At 34.2% G+C, this 20,634-nt stretch overlaps 1 protein-coding gene across 1 annotated transcript in view; it reads left to right on the plus strand.

Moving 5' to 3' along the window:
- The window catches only part of LOC136024763 (uncharacterized), a 25,748-nt gene extending 9,626 nt beyond the window's left edge, over positions 1–16,122 (plus strand). The window contains exon 2 of the mRNA XM_065700217.1: positions 7,716–16,122. Coding sequence (XP_065556289.1) covers positions 7,757–8,896 — 1,140 coding nt within the window. The 5' untranslated portion in view covers positions 7,716–7,756 and the 3' untranslated portion in view covers positions 8,897–16,122. The remainder of the gene's footprint in view (positions 1–7,715) is intronic.
- Positions 16,123–20,634: the final 4,512 nt, after the last annotated feature.

A 20,634-nucleotide genomic window follows, 5' to 3' on the forward strand; every position in this document is an offset into this window, starting at 1 on the left:
TTCTTTTTTCACTGTATAAGTCTAAAACCTTCTGTGTCGTTGGTGCTTTAACCAGGCCGGATTTAAGCTTTGAAGCCTCTAGACCCAAGCGTTTTTGTCAATCTGTTTTTGCAAAATTTTTGGGGAAATCCAAAAGACTTTGGGAATAGTGAAACCTGCAGGGCCTAAAGGGCCTTTTGGTAAATCCTTGTCTGGTTTCACTGCAATCTTCATTTTATTTTCAATGTTGTAGTAAAATGAAAGAATTTGTTTGTAATATAATTCGTATTAGTAAAGCGCCAAGTACGCAGTAGGCCTTATACTTTTACCATAAGAGAAACAGGCAGTAACCAAACTTTTCTTTGTAGTGAAGACACCATTCATTAGAAGTTCATAACCCATACTTCCTGAAGACGACCATGGTCTAACAACCAATCCTTACTCCAATTCTCACTTGTGTTTGAACTCTTTTCTCCCAATTGTTATAATAAAAATAAGGTAAACTAATTTTGCAGAACTTTGTAGCCACTTAAGTAAGATAATGATAATTCTAAGAAAGATAACTGATTATTTAAGCAAGAGAATAATACTTTTACCGTGAAGGAAACAGGCAGTAGCCATACTCTTGTTTGTAGTGAAAACATCATTCATTAGAAGTACATAACCCCAATTCTTTTGGAAAGAATTGGGGAAAAACTATCGGAAACTTTTTTTTAATTAATTTTTGTTCATTTTTCAATTGCAAAAAGTTTCAAGCTTTTAAAAAACTCCTTGTTTCAAAATAAGTTTTTCTTCAACATCAAACTTTCATAAAGGTATCAAAACTAGTATCAAAGTAATAACGAAGTACCAAAGTATGAAAGTAAAAAAAGGATCAAAGTTAACAAGGTATCAAAGTAAGCAAAGTATGGAAGTAACAATAAGCAACTTTGACAACTTGCAGACCTTACACCATAAATCGAAGTTACCACGTAAATTACACTAAAGTTTAAAAGTGCTTTAAAAATACTGATTATCCCAATTGAACACTCTTTTTATTCAAGGATTAGTTCTTAAAGATTTGGAAGAAAATGCCGAAATTTAGCGTTAAGAAAATGCGATTGAGGAAGGAATAGCCCCATTTCCATATACGAAAAGATCTCTGTTTCTTTTAGATTTTATTTTCACTTCTTACTCTCATTCCAAAAACTTACATTTTTTGTTCAATTTCTGATCATTTTTCAAATCATGTCCCAGGCCTATCTAGGAAGTGATGGGAGCTATCACCCCATACCCCTCCCTTGCTATTTGCTGTTAAATTGTACTGACCAATTACAAATTGATTAAAAAATAAACACAAACCCCCCGAAAAAATGACAAATGACCATGGATTGTCAGTTTAATTGTCATATACTGATATTTACTCCTTAAAATGTTGATAATGTTTTATTTATGAAAGTAAGAAAAGTGGAGACGTTTAAAACGTAGTTTGGTTTCAGTAAAACGCAAATTATGTTCTGGTCTTGAGAAAGTGCGGGGGCTATCAGCCCTACTAACGTTAATTTTTGCTCGTTTTGAGTTTGACTTGGCTATTGATTGTAATTTCTGCTTCGTTTTGAGTTTCATTTATTTATTGATAGTGGTTTGTGGTAGTTTTACTCTTGGAAGATTTTGACATTAATTCTGCTCATTCCTGGCTTAATGGAGCTCTTTAGTTTTCTTTGAAAGACTTTTTTTGTGGAAAAAGCTTTTTAAATTAATTTCTGTTCGTTTTTTATTGGCACAGTCTTTTTAAAGGAAAAAAATATCAGTTTGTTTCTATAAGAATCCGTAATACGAGTTGCTATTTGTATGTTGGAGAAACTTAGCCATTTTAAAATATAGCCATTTTTAAAAATAGTTCAAACATCATATTGGAAATCTCTGGGTCGACACAACCCCCAGAGCCCGGGGGCAAATGTTTTAATTTATGCCCCGAAGGTGTATAAGGTTTTTATGTAAGGGTTTGTCGTATAAACTGTAAAGGTGGCTCATTTGATTGGAAATTAAAAGTTCTAGTTACTTTTTTGTGAGTAAAAAGTTAGCGGAGGGTATCTACCCCCTGACATAAATTCCCTCTTTTCTCCAAATGTATCAAATGAAAATTTTGAGTTGGCAAGTTTGTTTGGAATAATCCAACGATAAGATAACAAAAACTTTGTTGTCAACACCCCCCCCATAGCCAGGAAAAGGGTTGTAATTTACGTTGCGGGGCATATAAGGTTCTTATGGAAGATATGGTCGTATAAGATTTGGAAGGGCCTCAAATAATTAGAAATTAAAAGTTCTTTTAAGAGTCAAAAGTGATCCGATGGCGACTATTCCCCCCTCCTTCCTGACCTTCTTTTCCCTAAATGCGTCCAGTCGAATTTTTTATGCAGCCATTTTGTTCAAAATAGACCAAAGATAATATAACGAAAAACTCCAGGGACAAACCGCTCCCGTCCCTGAATCCGGGGCAATTGTTGTTAAATGTGCGCTGGGGGCATATAAGGTTCTTATGGAAAGGGTGGTCATATAAACTTCGGAGGACACTTATTCGATTGTAAATAAGAATTTCTAGTGCCCTTCTCAAGAGTCAAAAGCGATCGTAGGGTAACTAGTCCCCCCACCCACCCCTCAAGGCTCTTTTCCCAAATGCATCCAATCTAAATTTTGAGATAGTTATTTTGTTCATAATAGTTTAAAGATCAAATAACAAAACTTCGGGGTCGACACATCTCCCCAGAGCCCGGGGCTAGTTTTGTAAGGTTTTAAACTTCAGAGATGGCTCGTTTGATTGGAAATTGAAAGTTCTAGTTACTGTTTTAAGAGTCATCAAAAATGATCGGCGGGTACTTTTTCTCCAAATGCATCTTATAAAAAATTTTAAATAGCCCAAAATAGCCATAAAAAAATAGCCAATTGCCCAAAATAGTCTAAGATTCGAGTTACTGTAACTTAGGGTTTGAGAATTCTTCTCTAGTCCCAGGGGCAAGGATTGTACCTTATGTAAGTTATCCATTATTGGAATATAAGGTTCTGTGGAAGGGGTGGTCATATTTACTTTGGAGGGGGCTCATTCGATTGGAAAATGAAACTTCTAGCTCTTTTTTAAGAGTCAAAAGTGTCCAATGGCCACCTAGCCCATGCCCCTCCTTCTCAATGGGCATCTGGTCAAAATTTAGAGATAGCCATTTTGGTCAAAATAGTTCAAAGGCCAAATAACTGTGCTTCTGGGGTCGACACCCCCTCCAGCCTTGGGGAAATGACTCTGAGCTACGGAACTTTGGTATTGTTATTTTGATTCTTGTTTACTTTGATACTTGGATTTAGTCGAAAGACAGAGGGGAGGTGGATTGAGGAGGATAGCTCCCCATATATGGTGTAATATGTTGGTTGTGTGTTTTATTATTGCTTCTTACTTTCAGTTGAAAAATAAAACTTTTTGATTTTATTTAATTCAGTTCTGAAACTGATGGTTCTTATGTCTGTCTGAAAAATTTTGCATTTGACTGCAGCATTTAAATGAATTAATATTTTAATTTTCTAATTTACGCACCGTCAGGATTTTTTTTACCTCTCAAATCATGGACTTTTATGTCGTGGGTGAAATTCTGTTGGCGGAGGCCTTAAACAAGCAGCTCGTCCTAAAGAACTACGCGTTCGACGTGTGGTGGTCGAAGGAATTTTCATAACGCTACGTTACGACAGTTAGGCTACAGCAAAGTTTATGATTGCAATTAGAATCAAATAGTTTGCAAGGGTTAATAGTGACATTTTTTTTTAAATTTTTGGAAATAAGGTGTGATCATTCGACTAACAGGACAATTTAAGTTAAGTTATTTAAGGGGATGTGGTCCGTTAAAATCATTTTGTGAGCTTCAGCATCAGATGACCATCGCAAAAACAAAGGGGATATTAGTGAATTCTTCCATTTTACAAGCTATCATCAAGAACCGCCGACGTTAGACTGATATGACAGTGACTGATAAGACTTTTGTTTGTGCTCTAGTCAATCAAAGCGGATGACACAACAGGGAATTCCCAAAGTGGCCATGTTGGTCAAGTGATAATTCTGTTGAGTTGATTTTAATGTTTTTCAAGCAGGTTTCTGACTGATCGTATTTCAAAAAGTAGGCTGAACGAGAACTGTGGTTCAATCCCGCTTTCTAGGGATATAATGAAAGAAAGGTTGAGATGGTTAACGCACGTTCTAAGGGATGATGGATGACAGATTGCCGAAGATTGTCCTATTCGGCCAACCGTCTAGGGCTAAACGGAAAGCAGGTCGTTAGTTAGTAATAGTAGTAGCAGTTTGCTGGAACATTTTTAGGGATTGCCCTTTCCTGAACTTTAAAAAGAAAATTCTACTTCATTTAATCGAAAAAACAGAATTCATATTTTGTGATGGTGCAAGTTTCTTTCAAAGTGAATATTTCCGGCATAGAACGTGAGAAGTTAGATGATTTTCCCAAGATTTTTGGGAAATTAGGAGTTGGCTTTTTGTTTTCTGTCATTTATTTGGATCTCTTATCCAAGTTGTACAAGTTATGACAAGACCACCCAATCAATTATGAATAGTTTGGTCACACGAACTAAAAAAGTTTATAATGGACGAGACAGGACGATCCTTTAAGGTACTGCATTGCCTTAAGTTTATAACGGAACTTTTGAATTTCCTCACTACTAGAATTTCCTTACCTTAAGAGGTCATTAAGTTTTATACAGCCTCAAAGAGGTATAAAACAGTTCGTGGTAACAAACTATGAGCAAGAGGTGATTCGGTTCAATGGTGATCGAAACTTTTTAAACCAGAATTTTGATAACAATAGGTATATACAAAATTGGCTTTTTATCCTGAAAGTTTGCTTTTAATTCATTAAGTTTAATGTTACCCATCAAAAGCTAAAAGCTTGAGAAAACTTGTCCAATTTTTGAAAGGGGGGGGGCTGGAAACAGTCAAGTGATCTAAATTAAAATCACACCATCAGATTCAGCATATCAGAGAACCAGAAGTATGATTATCAGAAGTATCATTCTCAGAGGATATTGTATCAAATCACTGGTATTAGAAGATCAGGAGAACGCTCCTTTGGTAAAAAAAAAACAAAGAAATTATTTTGTGTATATGGGGGGCTGTCTCTTCCTCAACCCATACTCTTTATGCTCAAGTTTGACTTTTTGTCACAATTTTTATGGCACTTGGTATTGGCCAAGTGACATATAACGATCGCAATTTCTGTCGGTCTGTCTGTTCCGGTTTTGCTAGTTTGGGTACTTCCAGATAAGCTAAGATGATGAAATTTGGCAGGCGTATCAGGGACCAGACCAGATTAAATTAGAAATAGTCGTTCCCCAGATTTGACCATCTAGGGGGTGGGGGACGGTTAATTCGGAAAAATAAGAAAAATGAGCGATAGGATCTTAATGAAATTTTTATATTTAGAAGAATATTGTGTCTCAGAAATCTTATTTTAAATCCCGACTGGATCCGGTGACATTGGGGAGAGTTTGGGGGGTACCTGAAATCTTGGAAAACGCTTAGAGTGGAGAGATTGGGTGATTGATATAACTGGAACGGATCAGCTCTCTTTGTGAGAGTTTAGGGGGGTAGTACTGAAAAATTAGAAAAGATAAGGTATCTTTAACTTACGAACGACTGATCGGACCTTAATGAAATTTACTATTTAGAAGGACCTCATAACTAAGACCTCTTATTTTAAATTCCGACCGGACCCAGTGTCGCTGGGGGGAGTTTGGGGGGCAGAAATCTTAAAAACGCTTAGAGTGTAGAGATCGGGATGGAACTTGGTGGGAGGATTAACCACAAGTCCTAGATACGTGATTGACATAAACGGACCGAATCCGTTCTCTTTTGGGGGAGTTGGTGTGGGGACCTAATTCGGTAATTCAAAAAAAATTAATTATAACAATGAGGTATTTCTAACTTACGAACGAAATTGGATCTTAATGAAATTTGACATTTAGAAGGACCTTGTGGCTCAGAGCTCATGTTTCAAATCCTGACCAGATCCGATGACATCGGGGGGAGTTGGAGGAGGAAACTGGAAATCTTGTAAAACGCTTAGAGTGGAGAGATCGTGATGATACTTGGTGGAAAGAATAAGCACAAGTCCTAGATACGTGATTGACATAACCAAACCGGATTGGCTCTCTTTGGGGTAGTTGGGGGGGGGGGGTTAATTCGGAAAAATTAGAAAAATGATGTATTTTTAACTTACGAATGGGTTATCAGATCTTAATGAAATTTGATATTTAGAAAGGTCTCGTCTCTCAGAGCTCTTTTTTCAAATCCTGACCGGATCCGGTGACAATTGGGAGGAATTGGAGGGGGAAACTGGAAATCTTGGAAAACGCTTAGAGTGGAGAGATCGCAATGAAACTTGGCCGGAAGAAGCTCTTGGCTCTTCCGACCTCGTCACGAGTACCATATGAGCTCTTGGCTCTTATTTTTAGAAAGATTGTTCAAACACAAGGGTCATTTAATTTGAATGAGATGTATTCCTAAAGAACTTTAATGCTTTAATATAAAGAGCGAGGGTTGAGGAAGGAGCAACCCCTCTCATATACGGGGTTATCTTTGTTCGTTCTAAGTTTTAATGTTGCTCCTTACTTTAGTTGAATACTTGATTGTTTTCATTTCCCCATGCGACTCATTTTCAACGTAATACCTCAAACTAGGTTTCTTTTTCCCAGATCATACTGCCTTCCTATGAAGAACAAATAAACGTTCAAATGGGGAAAAGTCCGTTTATTTAAACAGTGAAAATAGACACAAAAGTCTAGATATTTGATCACATATGCAGCGATCGTCCTTAGTAGAAATGCTATAGTATTAAAATTAAAACTAACATATTTATAAAATACAAAATTATTAACTTCCGGTTCATTCACTAGATTTTTTTTTCAGAGAGTTCAATAAACAGGGTAAAATAAAGTTTTGTGATGTAATTTTTCTTTTTGAATCTTGCTTAAATGTAAAATGAATTTCCAATGAAGGTGGCAAAGTCTTCTATGTCTTCTAATTGCAAAAGAAATGTTGGAATTTATAGTTATATATTTGATTGGTCTCATCCCCCATGAATGTTTATTTGTTCGTCATAAAAAGGCAGTGTGGTCTGGGAAAAGGATACCTAGTTTAAAGTATTACGTCGAAAATGCCTCGTTCGAAAAAAAACTAAAAGCTCAAGTGTCTTTTAAAGTGACCAAACAAAATGGAAGACAACTAGCTCTCTTTCTCCTTCCCCTTTCCCCCCAAAGACATCCGAATAAAATTCTGAGATAGCTATCTGGTTCATCATATTTGAAAATACCAATAAATATGCCTCTGAGGATGACAAGACCCACCCACCCTCACAGCCCTTAGGGAAGGGCTCTATATTTTGCAATTTGTCAATTGCTGACGGATATTATTTGCTATTGAGAAAAATCTGGACGTTTTTTAGTGATCTAGTCCTTTTTCTATAAGTTGAAAGTGACTAGAGACCAACCAGCCCCTCTCCTAAAACTATTTTTGATATCTGGTCCTTTTGTTACCCCTTAGGACATCTGATCGACATTTTGAGGTACCTATTCTGTGCTTTCTCTTTGACTTCAACATTTTGCGTATGAAAATTTTTATCGCGGGGGGAGGGGTGTAAACGCCGGCTCCCATTTTTTACAAAATATTAACGCCAGGGAATAAACAGATGAATTGACGTCTTTTCTTGTTTCAGGTTGACTTTTCAAGTACTGTTTGAGCAAGACAACGTCAAATATGAGAAAATATTATCGTCTACTTTTAGCAGGAGTTTTGATCATATGTGCTGTTTCATTCCTATTTTACAAACATCGATATGACCAGTTAGCGGAAATGCTTGAATCTATTGGTTTTTATGCACCAAGCCCTGTAACGCCGCACATGTGTGACGTTGATACATTTTCACTGTGGCAGAATATTGGGAACTTATTTGTCAAGACAGCATATTTAGTTGACAATGAGTTTATCATTATTGGTATAACAACCGGTCTAATGTCATCCAAGGTGTGTAGCCTGCCTAACAGTGACGGTGTTTTGCTTTCGAATTTTACAATACAGTATGATTTTTTAAGTGCTAAAAGTGAGGAAGAAGATTTTCGAATTGTTCTTGTGAAATGTAAGCCAGCCAAGATTCCTGATAAAATATCTTTTATTAAAATTAGTGATGATGAATCACGAGAATCTGTTCAACTGCCGGTGCATGAAGTACAATTTGAATATCTCCGGAATAACATGGGAATTTGTATTTCAAATTCTAATAAAGAACATGATTTCCAGCTAGAAATGAATATAGAGTTCTTTGCTTACCATTCTGCAATAGGAGTTAAACATTTTTTCTACTACACAAAAGGGTTGACAGATAAACTTGGTGAAGCTATTTCTCTACTACAAACCAGTTTGGATATTTCAGTTCAAATTATTCCTTGGAACAGTCCTATAAATGACCCATCTTTGGATAAAGTTGCTATCAAGCTGGATTGCTTACTCCAGTCAATGGGTCGTACTCAATGGGTAGCCTTGTTGAATTCAAGTGATATTATTTACCACTCAAATGAATTTACCCTAAATGGTCTGCTACGTAGAAGTAGAGATTCTTTTTCAGTTAGTAAAGTGTTTTGTGACTGTAAGGGGAATTTCACAAATAGTACTGAACAGATTCAAATTTTAAAAGTTCCAAATGGGGAAGGCCTGCAAACTGTGGTTGAAATACTGGAATTTCCAGATTGTTTGTTTCTTGACGTGGTTACAGTTAATAGATGTAATGAAAAATTGTTTTTTCATAAGTTTTGGAATTTTGATGAAAACTTGAGGAGTATTAGCCATTATTTCTTGACAGAATATTATAGTATGCTGACAAATAATGAAGTTGTTCCATGATTTACTATATCAAATAATCTTATTACTTCATTCGATTGATTGACTCATTCATCAGTTAATCGATTACTGTTAACAGATTTAGTGGAAGATTATGTTAGTTAATTGACTTGACTCATAAATCATTTGAATTGTTTTTAAGCTGTTACGGAAATTTTACCAAATTAAGCAATTCTTTTATTTAGTATCGTTTCTAATGGAGAAGGCCTGAAAATAATTGAAATTCCTAATATTTCTAGGACACTTGTTGCTTGATCTGATTACTGTTAATATATGTGATAGGATACAATTTTTCATAAATTTTAAACTTTTATGAAAATGTCAGTAGTATCAGCTATGATGTTTTAACAGAATAATATAATTTTCTGAAATGTAATCAAATTCTTTCATGATTTATTCTATTAGTTAAACATAATATTGTTCCTATTATTTTAGCTTATTATCAGGGGTACACCCCGTGCATAGTCCCCCACCCGTTTGTTCTTGAAAGTTAAAACATACAACATTTCAATGTGATTTAAAATTCTAAAACCATGTAGTTCTTTTCTAGAATCTCGTTTTCAAGCTTCAACTCCTCCCTGGAAAATTTTTGGAAAACTAGAAGTATGAAACAAGTGCCAAATTTAACAATACTTGGTGGAAGTTTTGCGTTTTCCTCTGTCCCCTGAAAAACGTAGTATGTAGTATTGTAGTATGTGGTGGAAATGTAATACTTTTCTGACAAACAAAAAAAAATATTTCCTACCTTTGTCCAACCGCTAGAAAAGTTCTGAGGGTACCCTAGTTGTTATAATAAGCTACCAAAAAATTGTGAACTTGAATAATACTGGTAACCGTTTCTTGATGAAGAACTGTAGTTTGCTGAAAAATAATCACATCCTTAGATGATTTATCTTATTAAATACCCTTAAACTTACTCTAATAATTTTTGTTAAATATACTCTCACCTAAATTTTATAGCAGCCTATTTTAGGGCGCTGAAAAAAGCTGATTTGGAAACAAAACTTGCACCAGAGCTAAAAATTCATTAAAGGTTCTGGTCAAATATTCTTGGAAATATTTCAATATTCTTGGAATTTTAGGGCGCTGAAAAAAGCTGATTGGGAAACAAAACTTGCACCAGAACTAAAAATTTATTAAAAGGTTCTGGTGAAATATTCTTGGAAATTACTTGTGCCAAGAGTAGAGTAAAGGCCGTAACCAGGGGAGGGGAGTTACCGGGTTTGATCCTCCTTTCCGAGTTTTTTCTGACTCGTATAAATGTAAAAAATGCATATAAATAAATTTCTGATGCGTTTTTTAAGGTTTTTTTTGTAAAAATCACCCCAAAGAATGCCCCCCCCCCCCCGAACAAAAATTATGGATATGCCTTTGAACAGAGCTAGTGTTTTGTTTTGATCTCTTTTGTGATATATTTTATGTTTTTTGTTGCTTTTTACAAGAGGTTTTAAAGTTTTAGTGTAATTTGTTTATCTCAGGAATATTGGTAGTCCAATTGTTTTTTGTGCTAAATGATGTTGCTAATTTAGTGCGTACCGTAAATCCTTCGGGAAATCATCAAACAAGAGCGATATTAAGTGGCCAAACTGATAATATCAGTGTAGATTTTCAAATAGGGTACTGATAGTATTTAGGGACAAAAAGACATTACTTGCGAAGGTCGAGACAATTCATGTGGTCAAACTGGATGAATAACTGGCAATGTTCTGTCGTGATACTCCTCTTCTTCACTTATTGGATTTTGTTCCTAATTATAAAGATTTGCGATAGCCTACAGGGTTTTAATCAAGTTTTGCAGAAATGTCTAGTTCAGTTGAAAAATTGCTCTGTCATTTTTGCTTTTTTTTGTCTTTATACGTTAATATATCCTTTTTTTTACGGCCTTCCAGAAAAAAATGTCCTTGCTGGTATCAGAGACACCATGGTGCATGGTGCATGCAAGACAAAGGTGCATGCATTCTTTTGTCAAAACAAAGTTTTAACAAAACTCAAAATTTATTTTTGATGATTTTACAATCGTTGGTGGGAACTTGTTTTTCAGCTCCTCAGATTTTTTTGTTTTGTTTTGTAAATATTAATCTTTTTATTTTCAATGTACAGTTTTATTTTCTTTATAACCCCAAAAAAATAAACGACTGAAATGACAGCTGATGAAAGCCGACATACATTGCGTTAATATAGTTTCTATGGGAAGGAAAATCACGTGCACAACAGACAGTATACTGCTATGAAGCAAAATTAAAAAGAAGAAATTATAATCCGCCATTTGTAGTGCTTGTTACAGCTATGATCTTCAGAAATTTCGGGATTCACATGTTATTGCTAAATTAAGTATGGACATTCTGAAAATCAATTAGTTGATTTCCTTTTTATCAAATTTAAAAATGTTCTTTTTTCTCCTAGTTGTCTTAAAATTTTAGGCTTTTATAGTCATTCAGGGGCGTCGTTTGGAGGGGCAAGGGGCTGGACAGTTGCCCCCCAATAATTTAGAGGAAAAAATTATTATATAGCTCATGCCCCTTGACTATCCGGATATGGACCCCTCTCCCCCCAATAAAAATGCTGGAGATTCGCCCCTGTCGTCATTGATAAACTAATTATGGGCGTTTTAAAGATTAATTATTTAATTGGCTGATATCGAAAAGTTTTTTTGTCAATCAATGAGCAAAATATTTACAATACAAATAACCAATAAGTCCGTATTTAATCGCTTCCGGGCTGCCCAAAAAAACCGGGTTCCAGATGGTCCGAAAAGGGGGTCCAGTACACAAAAAAAAGGTGTACCCTCAACCAAATAACAATCTACATCACTCGCATTTTGTTTTCTATTTCAGTCCATTTTTGCTTATGAAACGATCAACTTACAGAAGACTTATAATGATAAAATGAATTAATAATAACTTAATTTCATAAAGTTATAACATGTTTTCTACTACAACAAATATCATAACAGTACCATCATCCTTCAACAATACCACTAAATAGACTACTGAAGAAAACTGTATTTTTAATGTTTTACCAAAATACGTGTACCGAATTTTGCTTAATTTCATTAATCAAATATTTCAAAATTTTAATTATAAAATTAAAGAAATTTTATTGATGAAATTAATAAACTAAAAGTCGTAATAACATCATAATTTACAACATATCAATCCTTCATCCTCTTCCTATTCCCCACAAAAATAAAAATATAATAAATAATGATAATAGATCCTTCAATAATACCACTAAATAGATTATAATAGAATACCTTATATTTAGTGTCTTTCTATAGCTCCTAATTGAATAATAGCTACTTGCATAAAGTATAATCAAATCAGATAAAAAGAAGAGATTTTGAAATTGAAAATTTTCGAAGTTAGGCTGCAATTAATGCTTCCAATTACTTTAAATAAGTCCCATATACAATAAGACTTACGAACGCCAATATGTCTAATGCCAAAATGTTAGCTGGCAACAGACCGATTTCTAATAAGAGCTTTTCATCCGGTAATCGTCACTACCGGAAACCAAACAGAACGATATTCACAAGAATTGGCTGCAAAAAGTTTTAAAAATCTTTTTGCATATCTTAGGTATTACAAAGGGGGCACCCTGTCTAGCCCCTGTAGGCGCCTGTTCATCTGAATTTCAAATAGTGTTTTAATCCTAGTTTAGTTTTGATGTATCTATTGGATGTATAACACTCTGGCTTCCATGAAAACCTGAAGGAAACTAGCGTTGTCTTGTTTTAAATCCTCCATGGATTCAGACTGCAAAAAACTAAAGGTTTAATGTGTCAATAGTTAACTTTCTTTTTACCTTGTGTATTTTTCTGAATGATTGTCTGTTAATTTTACTTTTAAGCATATGTGTTTATCTTTTATTTTACATTTATAAATTTGAACTTTTAAGGGATGACTGACATAATTACGTTATGGTCTAAAACACAGAAATTATCTAAGCACCGTAAAAATGTTAGTATAAGTATTTAGATTCTGAATGGAACTTTTTGGCTCTATCTTTCGATAATTTTAGCTTTTGTATTGGCGACATAAATTTTATTATTTTAGGCAAATTAACCTACAACATAAAAATTATTTCTTTGTCTCGTTTGCCATACTGGTGAAGCCAGGTACAGTACAACATTTTTTAGGGACTATTTATTTCCCGAGAACCTAAATAGTTCTTGCACGACCATGGTGATGCTGGTGATGCTGGTAAAGCTTTTCAAATTATTTCATCATCTCGTTTGACCTAAATAGTTGTTGCACGATCATGGTGATGCTGATAAAGCTTTTCAAATTATTTCATTATCTCGTTTGTCATACTGGCGAAACCAGGGATACTACAAAATTTTTAGGGACTGTTCGTTTCCTAAGAACCTAGATAGTTGTTTCACGATCATGGTGATGCTGATAAAGCTTTTCAAGCTATTTCATTATCTCGTTTGTCATACTGGTGAAACCAGGCACAACACAAAATTTTTTAGGGGCTGTTCGTTTCCTAAGAACCTAGATAGTTGTTTCACGATCATGGTGATGCTGATTTTTAGGGGCTGTTTGCTTCCCAAGAACCTAAATAGTTGTTGCACGATCTCTAAACCTTCTCGTAACAATTCTTATGGAAAAGATGCACTTTTTCAATAATAGCCTCAGTGTACTTGAAGTATGAGTTTTTGGAGCATAAAAGCGTAAATTATTCTGAGTTAAATTAGTTAAAAGAGTTAAAATTATTCTGATAACACTGAAGCCTATTATTGAGAAGCAATTTATTCATCTTCTTCTTTATCATAGTGGTAACGCTGTTGGACATAATTCAAAATTGAACTATTGACCATTCTAATGTTTGGAAATTCACTGGGACGTCATGATACTTCTGGTGTTCGAATTGTAGTGTTGTAGAGAGGTCATTTATTTGGTTTCTGTAATATTGATATTTTGTTCTTTATTTTCTTTTTTTTACTTTACTCAAATTTGGTTCTCAAACATTTTCTGTTTACATGATCTCATGTAATAAATGCAGATTTTTATGAAGAGAAATATTTTCTTTTTTTCGACTTTAGTTTATTTTCACTCTGACTGTTTTTTTTTTATTATCAATATCATAAATATTGTTACGAATAAAACAAAATGAAAACGGGTATAATATTTCAAATAAAATATTGAAATTAAAAAAAATCAATTGTAATAATAAAAGTTCGACGCTTGTTTGAATACAAATGATTTTGGTATGAATTTATTGTTTTACTATTTTCTAAAAATTCTATACAAAAAGTAAATTAATGAAAAAATCGTTCTGATTTAAATATCATTTAAAAACGCATCAGACTTGCATCATTACTAGTAAAAAAAAAATAACTTTATTTTATTTTCCACTGTCATATATGAAATATAATGCCCCTTTTCATTTCGTTTGATTTATTAATGGAAATTCAGTGTAATGTAAGAAATATTTTATCATGTCTATTGTATTTGATAAAATCAGGTACGTCAGCTATCCATGTTTATGCTTTTATTGCTGATTATCAGAGCAATAGGATAGCAGCCTAATTCTTATTTTCTGATTTTTTAGTTCTTCTTCCTTGTCCCTGCCTCTAATCAATGTTATACTTAATGTATTGTTTAAAATGAGTGCAGATGCAGAAATAGCACGAATCTATTGACACTAACGAATGCACTTTGTTTTTAAGAGCACAAATCCATTAGAAATAGTACAAAATCTATTGATAGAAACTAATGTACTTCGTCTATGGGTCTAAACAATGTATACTGTATTGCTTGAAATGAGTACAGGTGCAGAAGTAGGGCGAATTTATTGACTGTTTTTTGTTTGTGATTTCATTTAGCTTATCTATGTAAGTAGTATGGTTAACATTTTAGAAGAACTATTTAAATTTGCTAAAAACCCATGATGTTCTGCTGTTTTAGTAATAATGTAGGTGTTTATATTATATTAATTAATATTAATATAATATAAATAATTAATATAATATATTAATTATATTAATTAATTTAATTATGTTATATTAATATATATTATATTAAATGTTTTTTTCTCATTCCCTTTTAGTTTTATATAAGTTGGCATAATTATTCTTTGAATTTGTCGCTTTCCCATATCTGCTGTAATATTTCGTATAATTAATTATATTAGCTTTCCATCATCATGTATTTTTCCATAAATCCAGTCCGAATCTTATTTTCTTACTTTTTAGTCTCTTTTGTTTATTTTTATCTCTAATCAATTGCAATTGAATTTATTGTTTGAAATGATAACAGTTGTAGAAATAGCAGAAATTTATTGACTGTAATTTATGTGATTTGTTTTTAGTTTGTGTTGTCGTTGATCATAGCTAGTCATTTGCATGGTAAAAATTTTGGAAGAAATATTAAAATTTGTTCAGAACTACACAATTTTGTTGTTTTTATCTGATTTGTTCAGATTGTGTAATAATGGTCAATAATCCGTATTAGCCAAAAACAAATAATAATTAACTAGAATGACAATAGCCCTTAAAAAATGTACTCCTCTAAGTATCAAAACTAATTACAGTGTCACTCCTTTCTAGGCCTCCAAGGCAAATTCTTTGTATAAAGATATTTGCAGGGATGTTCCCAATGGCCACCAGCAGGAGACAATGCCCCCCCCCTCTGTGAAACAAGAGACACTAAACGATGACTATGAATAGGAAAATCAGAAATATTCTCAGAATGGCAGACGAAAATTTTTGTAGCGTTTATCGCCTTCTTAAAAACTTTTAATTCTGTACGCAGGGAATCCCCATGGAAAATACAATGACATTACGACATCCTGGTTGAAATCATTTGAATTGTTGTTTATTTATGTAAAGACCAGCTCGGTGCTGTACGAACCAATGTTGGAGGCCTTATGGAATGATTCCTAGACCGTTCTGGTGTACGACAAGGTTGTATCCTCTCGGTGCTCTTCAAGATTCTTATTCAAGACACGTTTCAGTCGTGTCCCTTTGTTAAAGGGCCTTCGTAGAATGAGAGCTGCATTGTCTTTGATGATGATTTTGCTGGTGATATTGTGCTCTTTCTCATCCAAAACAACAGAACGATTGAACGGCAACCATCCCCCTTTTTTCCTCAGAGTCGTCGTATCAAAATTTTGAGATACTTCTTTTGTTCAGCATAGCTGAAAAGCCCAGTAACTATGCCTTTCGGGATAACATGACCCCCACAGCCCCTGGAGAAAAGTTTGTAAGCTGTGAATTTTGCCCATTGTTTATATTTAATATTTGTTATTGGAAGTATAAAGACACATTTCGAGCGGGGGAGTGAATTTTCTGCTGGGAGGATTTTCTACGAGGATAATTTTTTCGTGGAGAGGGAAGTTTCAGGGGGGGACTTTCCAAGGAAAATGTTATCCTGAGGGAAGTAGCCAGAATTCCTATAAGAAATTCTTTTCTTTCGTCTTAATTTCTCTTTGCCGATTCAATTTTACGTGTGGATAAGCTAAGGTGAACTGTCACGTGGAAAATTTTTTGCGGTTCCAATAGACTTATCTTGACGCAGTGGGGGATTTACCCCCTTAAAAATTCTCCATGGGGTATTTTTCATAGGATAAATTCTGCAAAGCAAATTTCCTGTGAAGCAACTTTCTACTAGGGTTGAACTTTTACATGGGAAGAACTTTCCATGAAGAGATTTACCGTGAGAAGAAGGAATTTGCCATGGAGAGGGAGCTAAATTTCCCTGCATTATTCAAAAACGATCAGAAATTAAATAAGAAAAACAAATTTTTTCGACTGAAAGTAAGGAGCAATATCAAAACTCCAAAAGAACAGAAGCTATTACGTATATGAGGGGGTTGCCCCTTCTTCAATACTTCTCCAATACAAGTTTAATTTATAACTTTAAAAAAGGCTTATTATTCTGATTAGATTGCCCTTGTCGTTCTTAAAGAATTTGGACAAAATTGAAACTTTAGCTTAAAGAGCGAGGTGTTGAGGAGGAGGCAAACCCCCTCATATACGCAATAATTCCTGTTCGTTTTAAGTTTTAATGTTGCTAAGCAAGCTAAAAAAGCCGAAAGCTAGCAATAACTGAATGGGATATTCATACATTTTCTGATAGATTTTAACTAGATGAAGTAACACTAGATGATTAACTAGATGAGGGACAGTCACATAGGGAATAGATATTGATACAAACACAGGATAGTATGGGATATGAGGCTCCGTGGTAAAGGTTTGGGGAGAGACGTGGTAAAGATTTTTTTTTCTAAAAGTTTTACACGTTGTTATTTTTCTGTACTGTCATTTGACACTTATAAAGAAATTACAGTTGATTGCCAATAGTAATGAGCATTCCTTTTAAAGATAGAAAGCCTTACCAAAATAGTATGGGTGACTTATAAGAATGGGAATTAGTGCTAGTGTAGATAAAAACAAAATATCAATGGTATTTAGCGTGTGGCGACACTTGGCATTTCTTCCAGCTCTGTAATTATTTTCTGTTAGGAACTGAGATCATATACTTCTTATTATCTCAATTTTATCAATTTCACTAAGTTAGTCTTTTTTATTATTACACTGAAAAATATGCCAGATGTCACCATAACACAAGATGGTGTCGGTAGTTTTTTGTTGATACTAGCACCCGTTCTCACTCTTCTGAATTACCCATCGTTTGGTTATATTTCATTAGAGTGTTTGTACCAGTACTTACAACATTTTTTTAGGTAAGGAGAGACTTGGTGTTCAGATTTTTAAAATTGTAGTCCATTGGCTCTGTTGAAATAATATGGAAAATACCATGGCATTTCATCACCAGCTCTTCGATTTCAAAATATATTACGCGCACGAAAAAGCTTTAGTGTTTTTCTTTGTACGGTCAATAAAGAACGATCCGCAGGGAATCAGGCAGTGGAGTCCAATATGACATACGACTTTTTCTTTTTAGAAAGGCTTTTTGGAATTTTCAGTTCCGCCCTATCCTCTCAGAAACACCGACTCCTCACGAATACGGAAGGAGATTTTATCAGGTACAGACTCAAGGATTGTAAAATTTGAGTAAGTAGTAAGTGTTGGGTTGAATGAGAATTGAAAGGTACTAAATAAAGTTTTGTAACTCATTTTTTGGAAAACGTACAGTAGAATTCGGGTTTGGGAAAGTGGCTTTACGCTCCTATCCCCTACAGTTTCCCTACTTTTAAGGCCTAAAAGCTCAAATAGCGACTCAACCTTTTCAAAATTCCTCAACCTTTGCTTCATCCCAGCACTACAAACTCAGATCACGCAACTTCTTTTGTAAAGCATTTTGTTGCATTCCTCAACCTTTGCTTCATCTCAGCACTACAAAGTCAGATAGAGCAACTTCCTTTTTAAAGAATTTTGACAAACGGTCAGTCGAACGAATATCAAAAACTCTCTTTAGACACTTCCTGTAAAGGATTTCACATATCTTCCTCTGCCTTTAGAAGCGTCCACTTTCTAGAATTAACAAATCAGCTGTCTTTAGCTAATCCTTACTTAATCCAATTTTCTACACTGTAAAGTCGGTGGACAGTAACAAGAATGATCTATTATGAGTCAATGCTGCTTAATTTGGACATTTGCAGAAAACTTTCTCCTGTATAAGGGGAAGTATGTTTGAACTGAACAAGCAATATTGATACTGAAATTGAGCAGGCTTGACTAAGTAAGAGTAAATAAAAACGATCTGCAACTATTGCAGTTGCCTTTTTTCTGGATAGTAGCGATTATAATTTCTTATAAATTTGACATTTTTTTTTATTTGCAGTAAAAGGCTAGAAGTTGCTGCTGTGCAACTTACCAAAATAGCCCCAATTAGTACAAATTAAAATCAGAGAAGGTGTTTTCGAGCTCTTTTATGCACCCTTTTTTATTGCTGTGGATTGAAAGAGTCTGTGAAGGCATGCTTGTCTTAGCTTTGCGAGATGTTTCAAGTTATTAGAATTTGTTTCTCTATATTCGTAAGGCCTTCTTGCGGATAAAGGATTTTAGCCAAATTTACAATCCATTTTTTTAAGTTAGTACCTATCTTCAGAAAAGATTCCCAGTTAACAATACCAATGAACTTGTTACAGAAACACCTTTTAGGCTAAACATTTGATTAGTTTATATTGTTTCAAGTTGAGAAAACGTTCTAATGTTTAAAAAATGAGTCGTTTTATACTATTGGAACTTGAAGGAGTTGAAGTGACGATGTGAAGACAAGAGCCCGCAATGTCGGGGTTAAAATTGGAAAGGATTGTCGACTGACATTTGGATGGGATGAGACATTTGTGGATGTCGCATCTTTGAGTAAATTTCAACCAGAAGAACAATCATGTTTCACAGCTTAAATGAATACATCTAGACTACAACATGGCTTGAATGCAATCAAGAAGCACATTGAGGATAATGGATTCACTCACCTCATAAAAATATTAAAAATATATGTTTCTACTATTAAAGTTCTGACAGCAAAATTTTTTTATAATTATTTGTTTTTTGTTAGATATTTTAGTTGACCGTTTACTCCTCTCTCTCTAAGGAACCAATAGGCATTAAGAGTTTACACAAAGTGGAAACTTGATTATGTTAGTTTAGTCTATAATCGGCAGTGGGAGCGTCACGAACAAAAAATTGATGGATTTCAAAAAACAGAAAATCATGCGGAATCTTGTAACATTGGAAAAGTGTTTGAATCTAAATGATTAATTTTAGAAGTTAACCGTGCAAAGTAAAATATTTGCTGAAAGAACGCTTGATATTATCATGGAAAATGACTCTCCAACTTTGGATTATTGAATGAAGCTTTTATGCTATGGGCCAACTGCATTTACCCAATTTATTGACGTACTAATTGAAACTAAACAAAATAATATTGCAGATTTGCTGTTGAACACTATCTATAAACATTCAAATTTCCGTGTTGTTTTTTCAATCTCTGTTTTTTCGTGAAAACAGACGACAATTTAAAAAATCCTGTCCAAAACAGACATAATTGATTTTAATGTCACTCGATTACTCCTCTCTCTCTCTCTCTCCCTAGAATTAAAAAGAACATTCTGATTGCTCACAAGTCAGTTCATATTTGGTGGTGTGAGAGTCAATACAGTGAAAGAATGTTCTTAACACGTCCACTATGTTTATGTACACTGAGCAGCTGCTCGTCGTGTGAGAACTGGAATATAGTTCGTGACTATAACAAAAAGTGTCGATTATGCGATCCATGAAAATTAAATAGAGGATATACTGATAACTTAAGGACTGTAATTTCTGTATTGAAGAAGTTTATGACTCTAATCCTAGAGGATACCTATATTCCAATTGTCACTATTTTAATTCCTGTGATCAATGGGAAAATACTTACCCTGGTATGATTGGAAAGAAACCTAAATGTGATTTCAGTTTATTTCTAAGGGATTGGTATTGTCATGGATTTAAATTGTTTTGGGAAGAAGAATTTGGATCACGTTTTCATTGTAAAAACATCAAGAGAGTATGGCTTTTACGTCACCGTTGTGAGGACAATGGTAGTTATGATTGTAAACCTAATGAATTTAATTTGGATGTTACAGAAAGTGATTCTTAATATTAGATTAGAATATCGTGTGTGACATTACTTCAAATAAGCAAATTGAAACACGTGAATTTTACAATATGAATTATATTAGTATCAGTGACCCTGACCTTGCACACCAAAATCAATACAAGTTGAATCTCAATGATCTGCCACCACTAACCGTTGTCGACGAGCACGACCTAAATGACGAATAAGAAG

Source organism: Artemia franciscana, chromosome 1, assembly GCF_032884065.1.
Source record: "Artemia franciscana chromosome 1, ASM3288406v1, whole genome shotgun sequence".
Lineage (NCBI taxonomy): Eukaryota > Metazoa > Arthropoda > Branchiopoda > Anostraca > Artemiidae > Artemia > Artemia franciscana.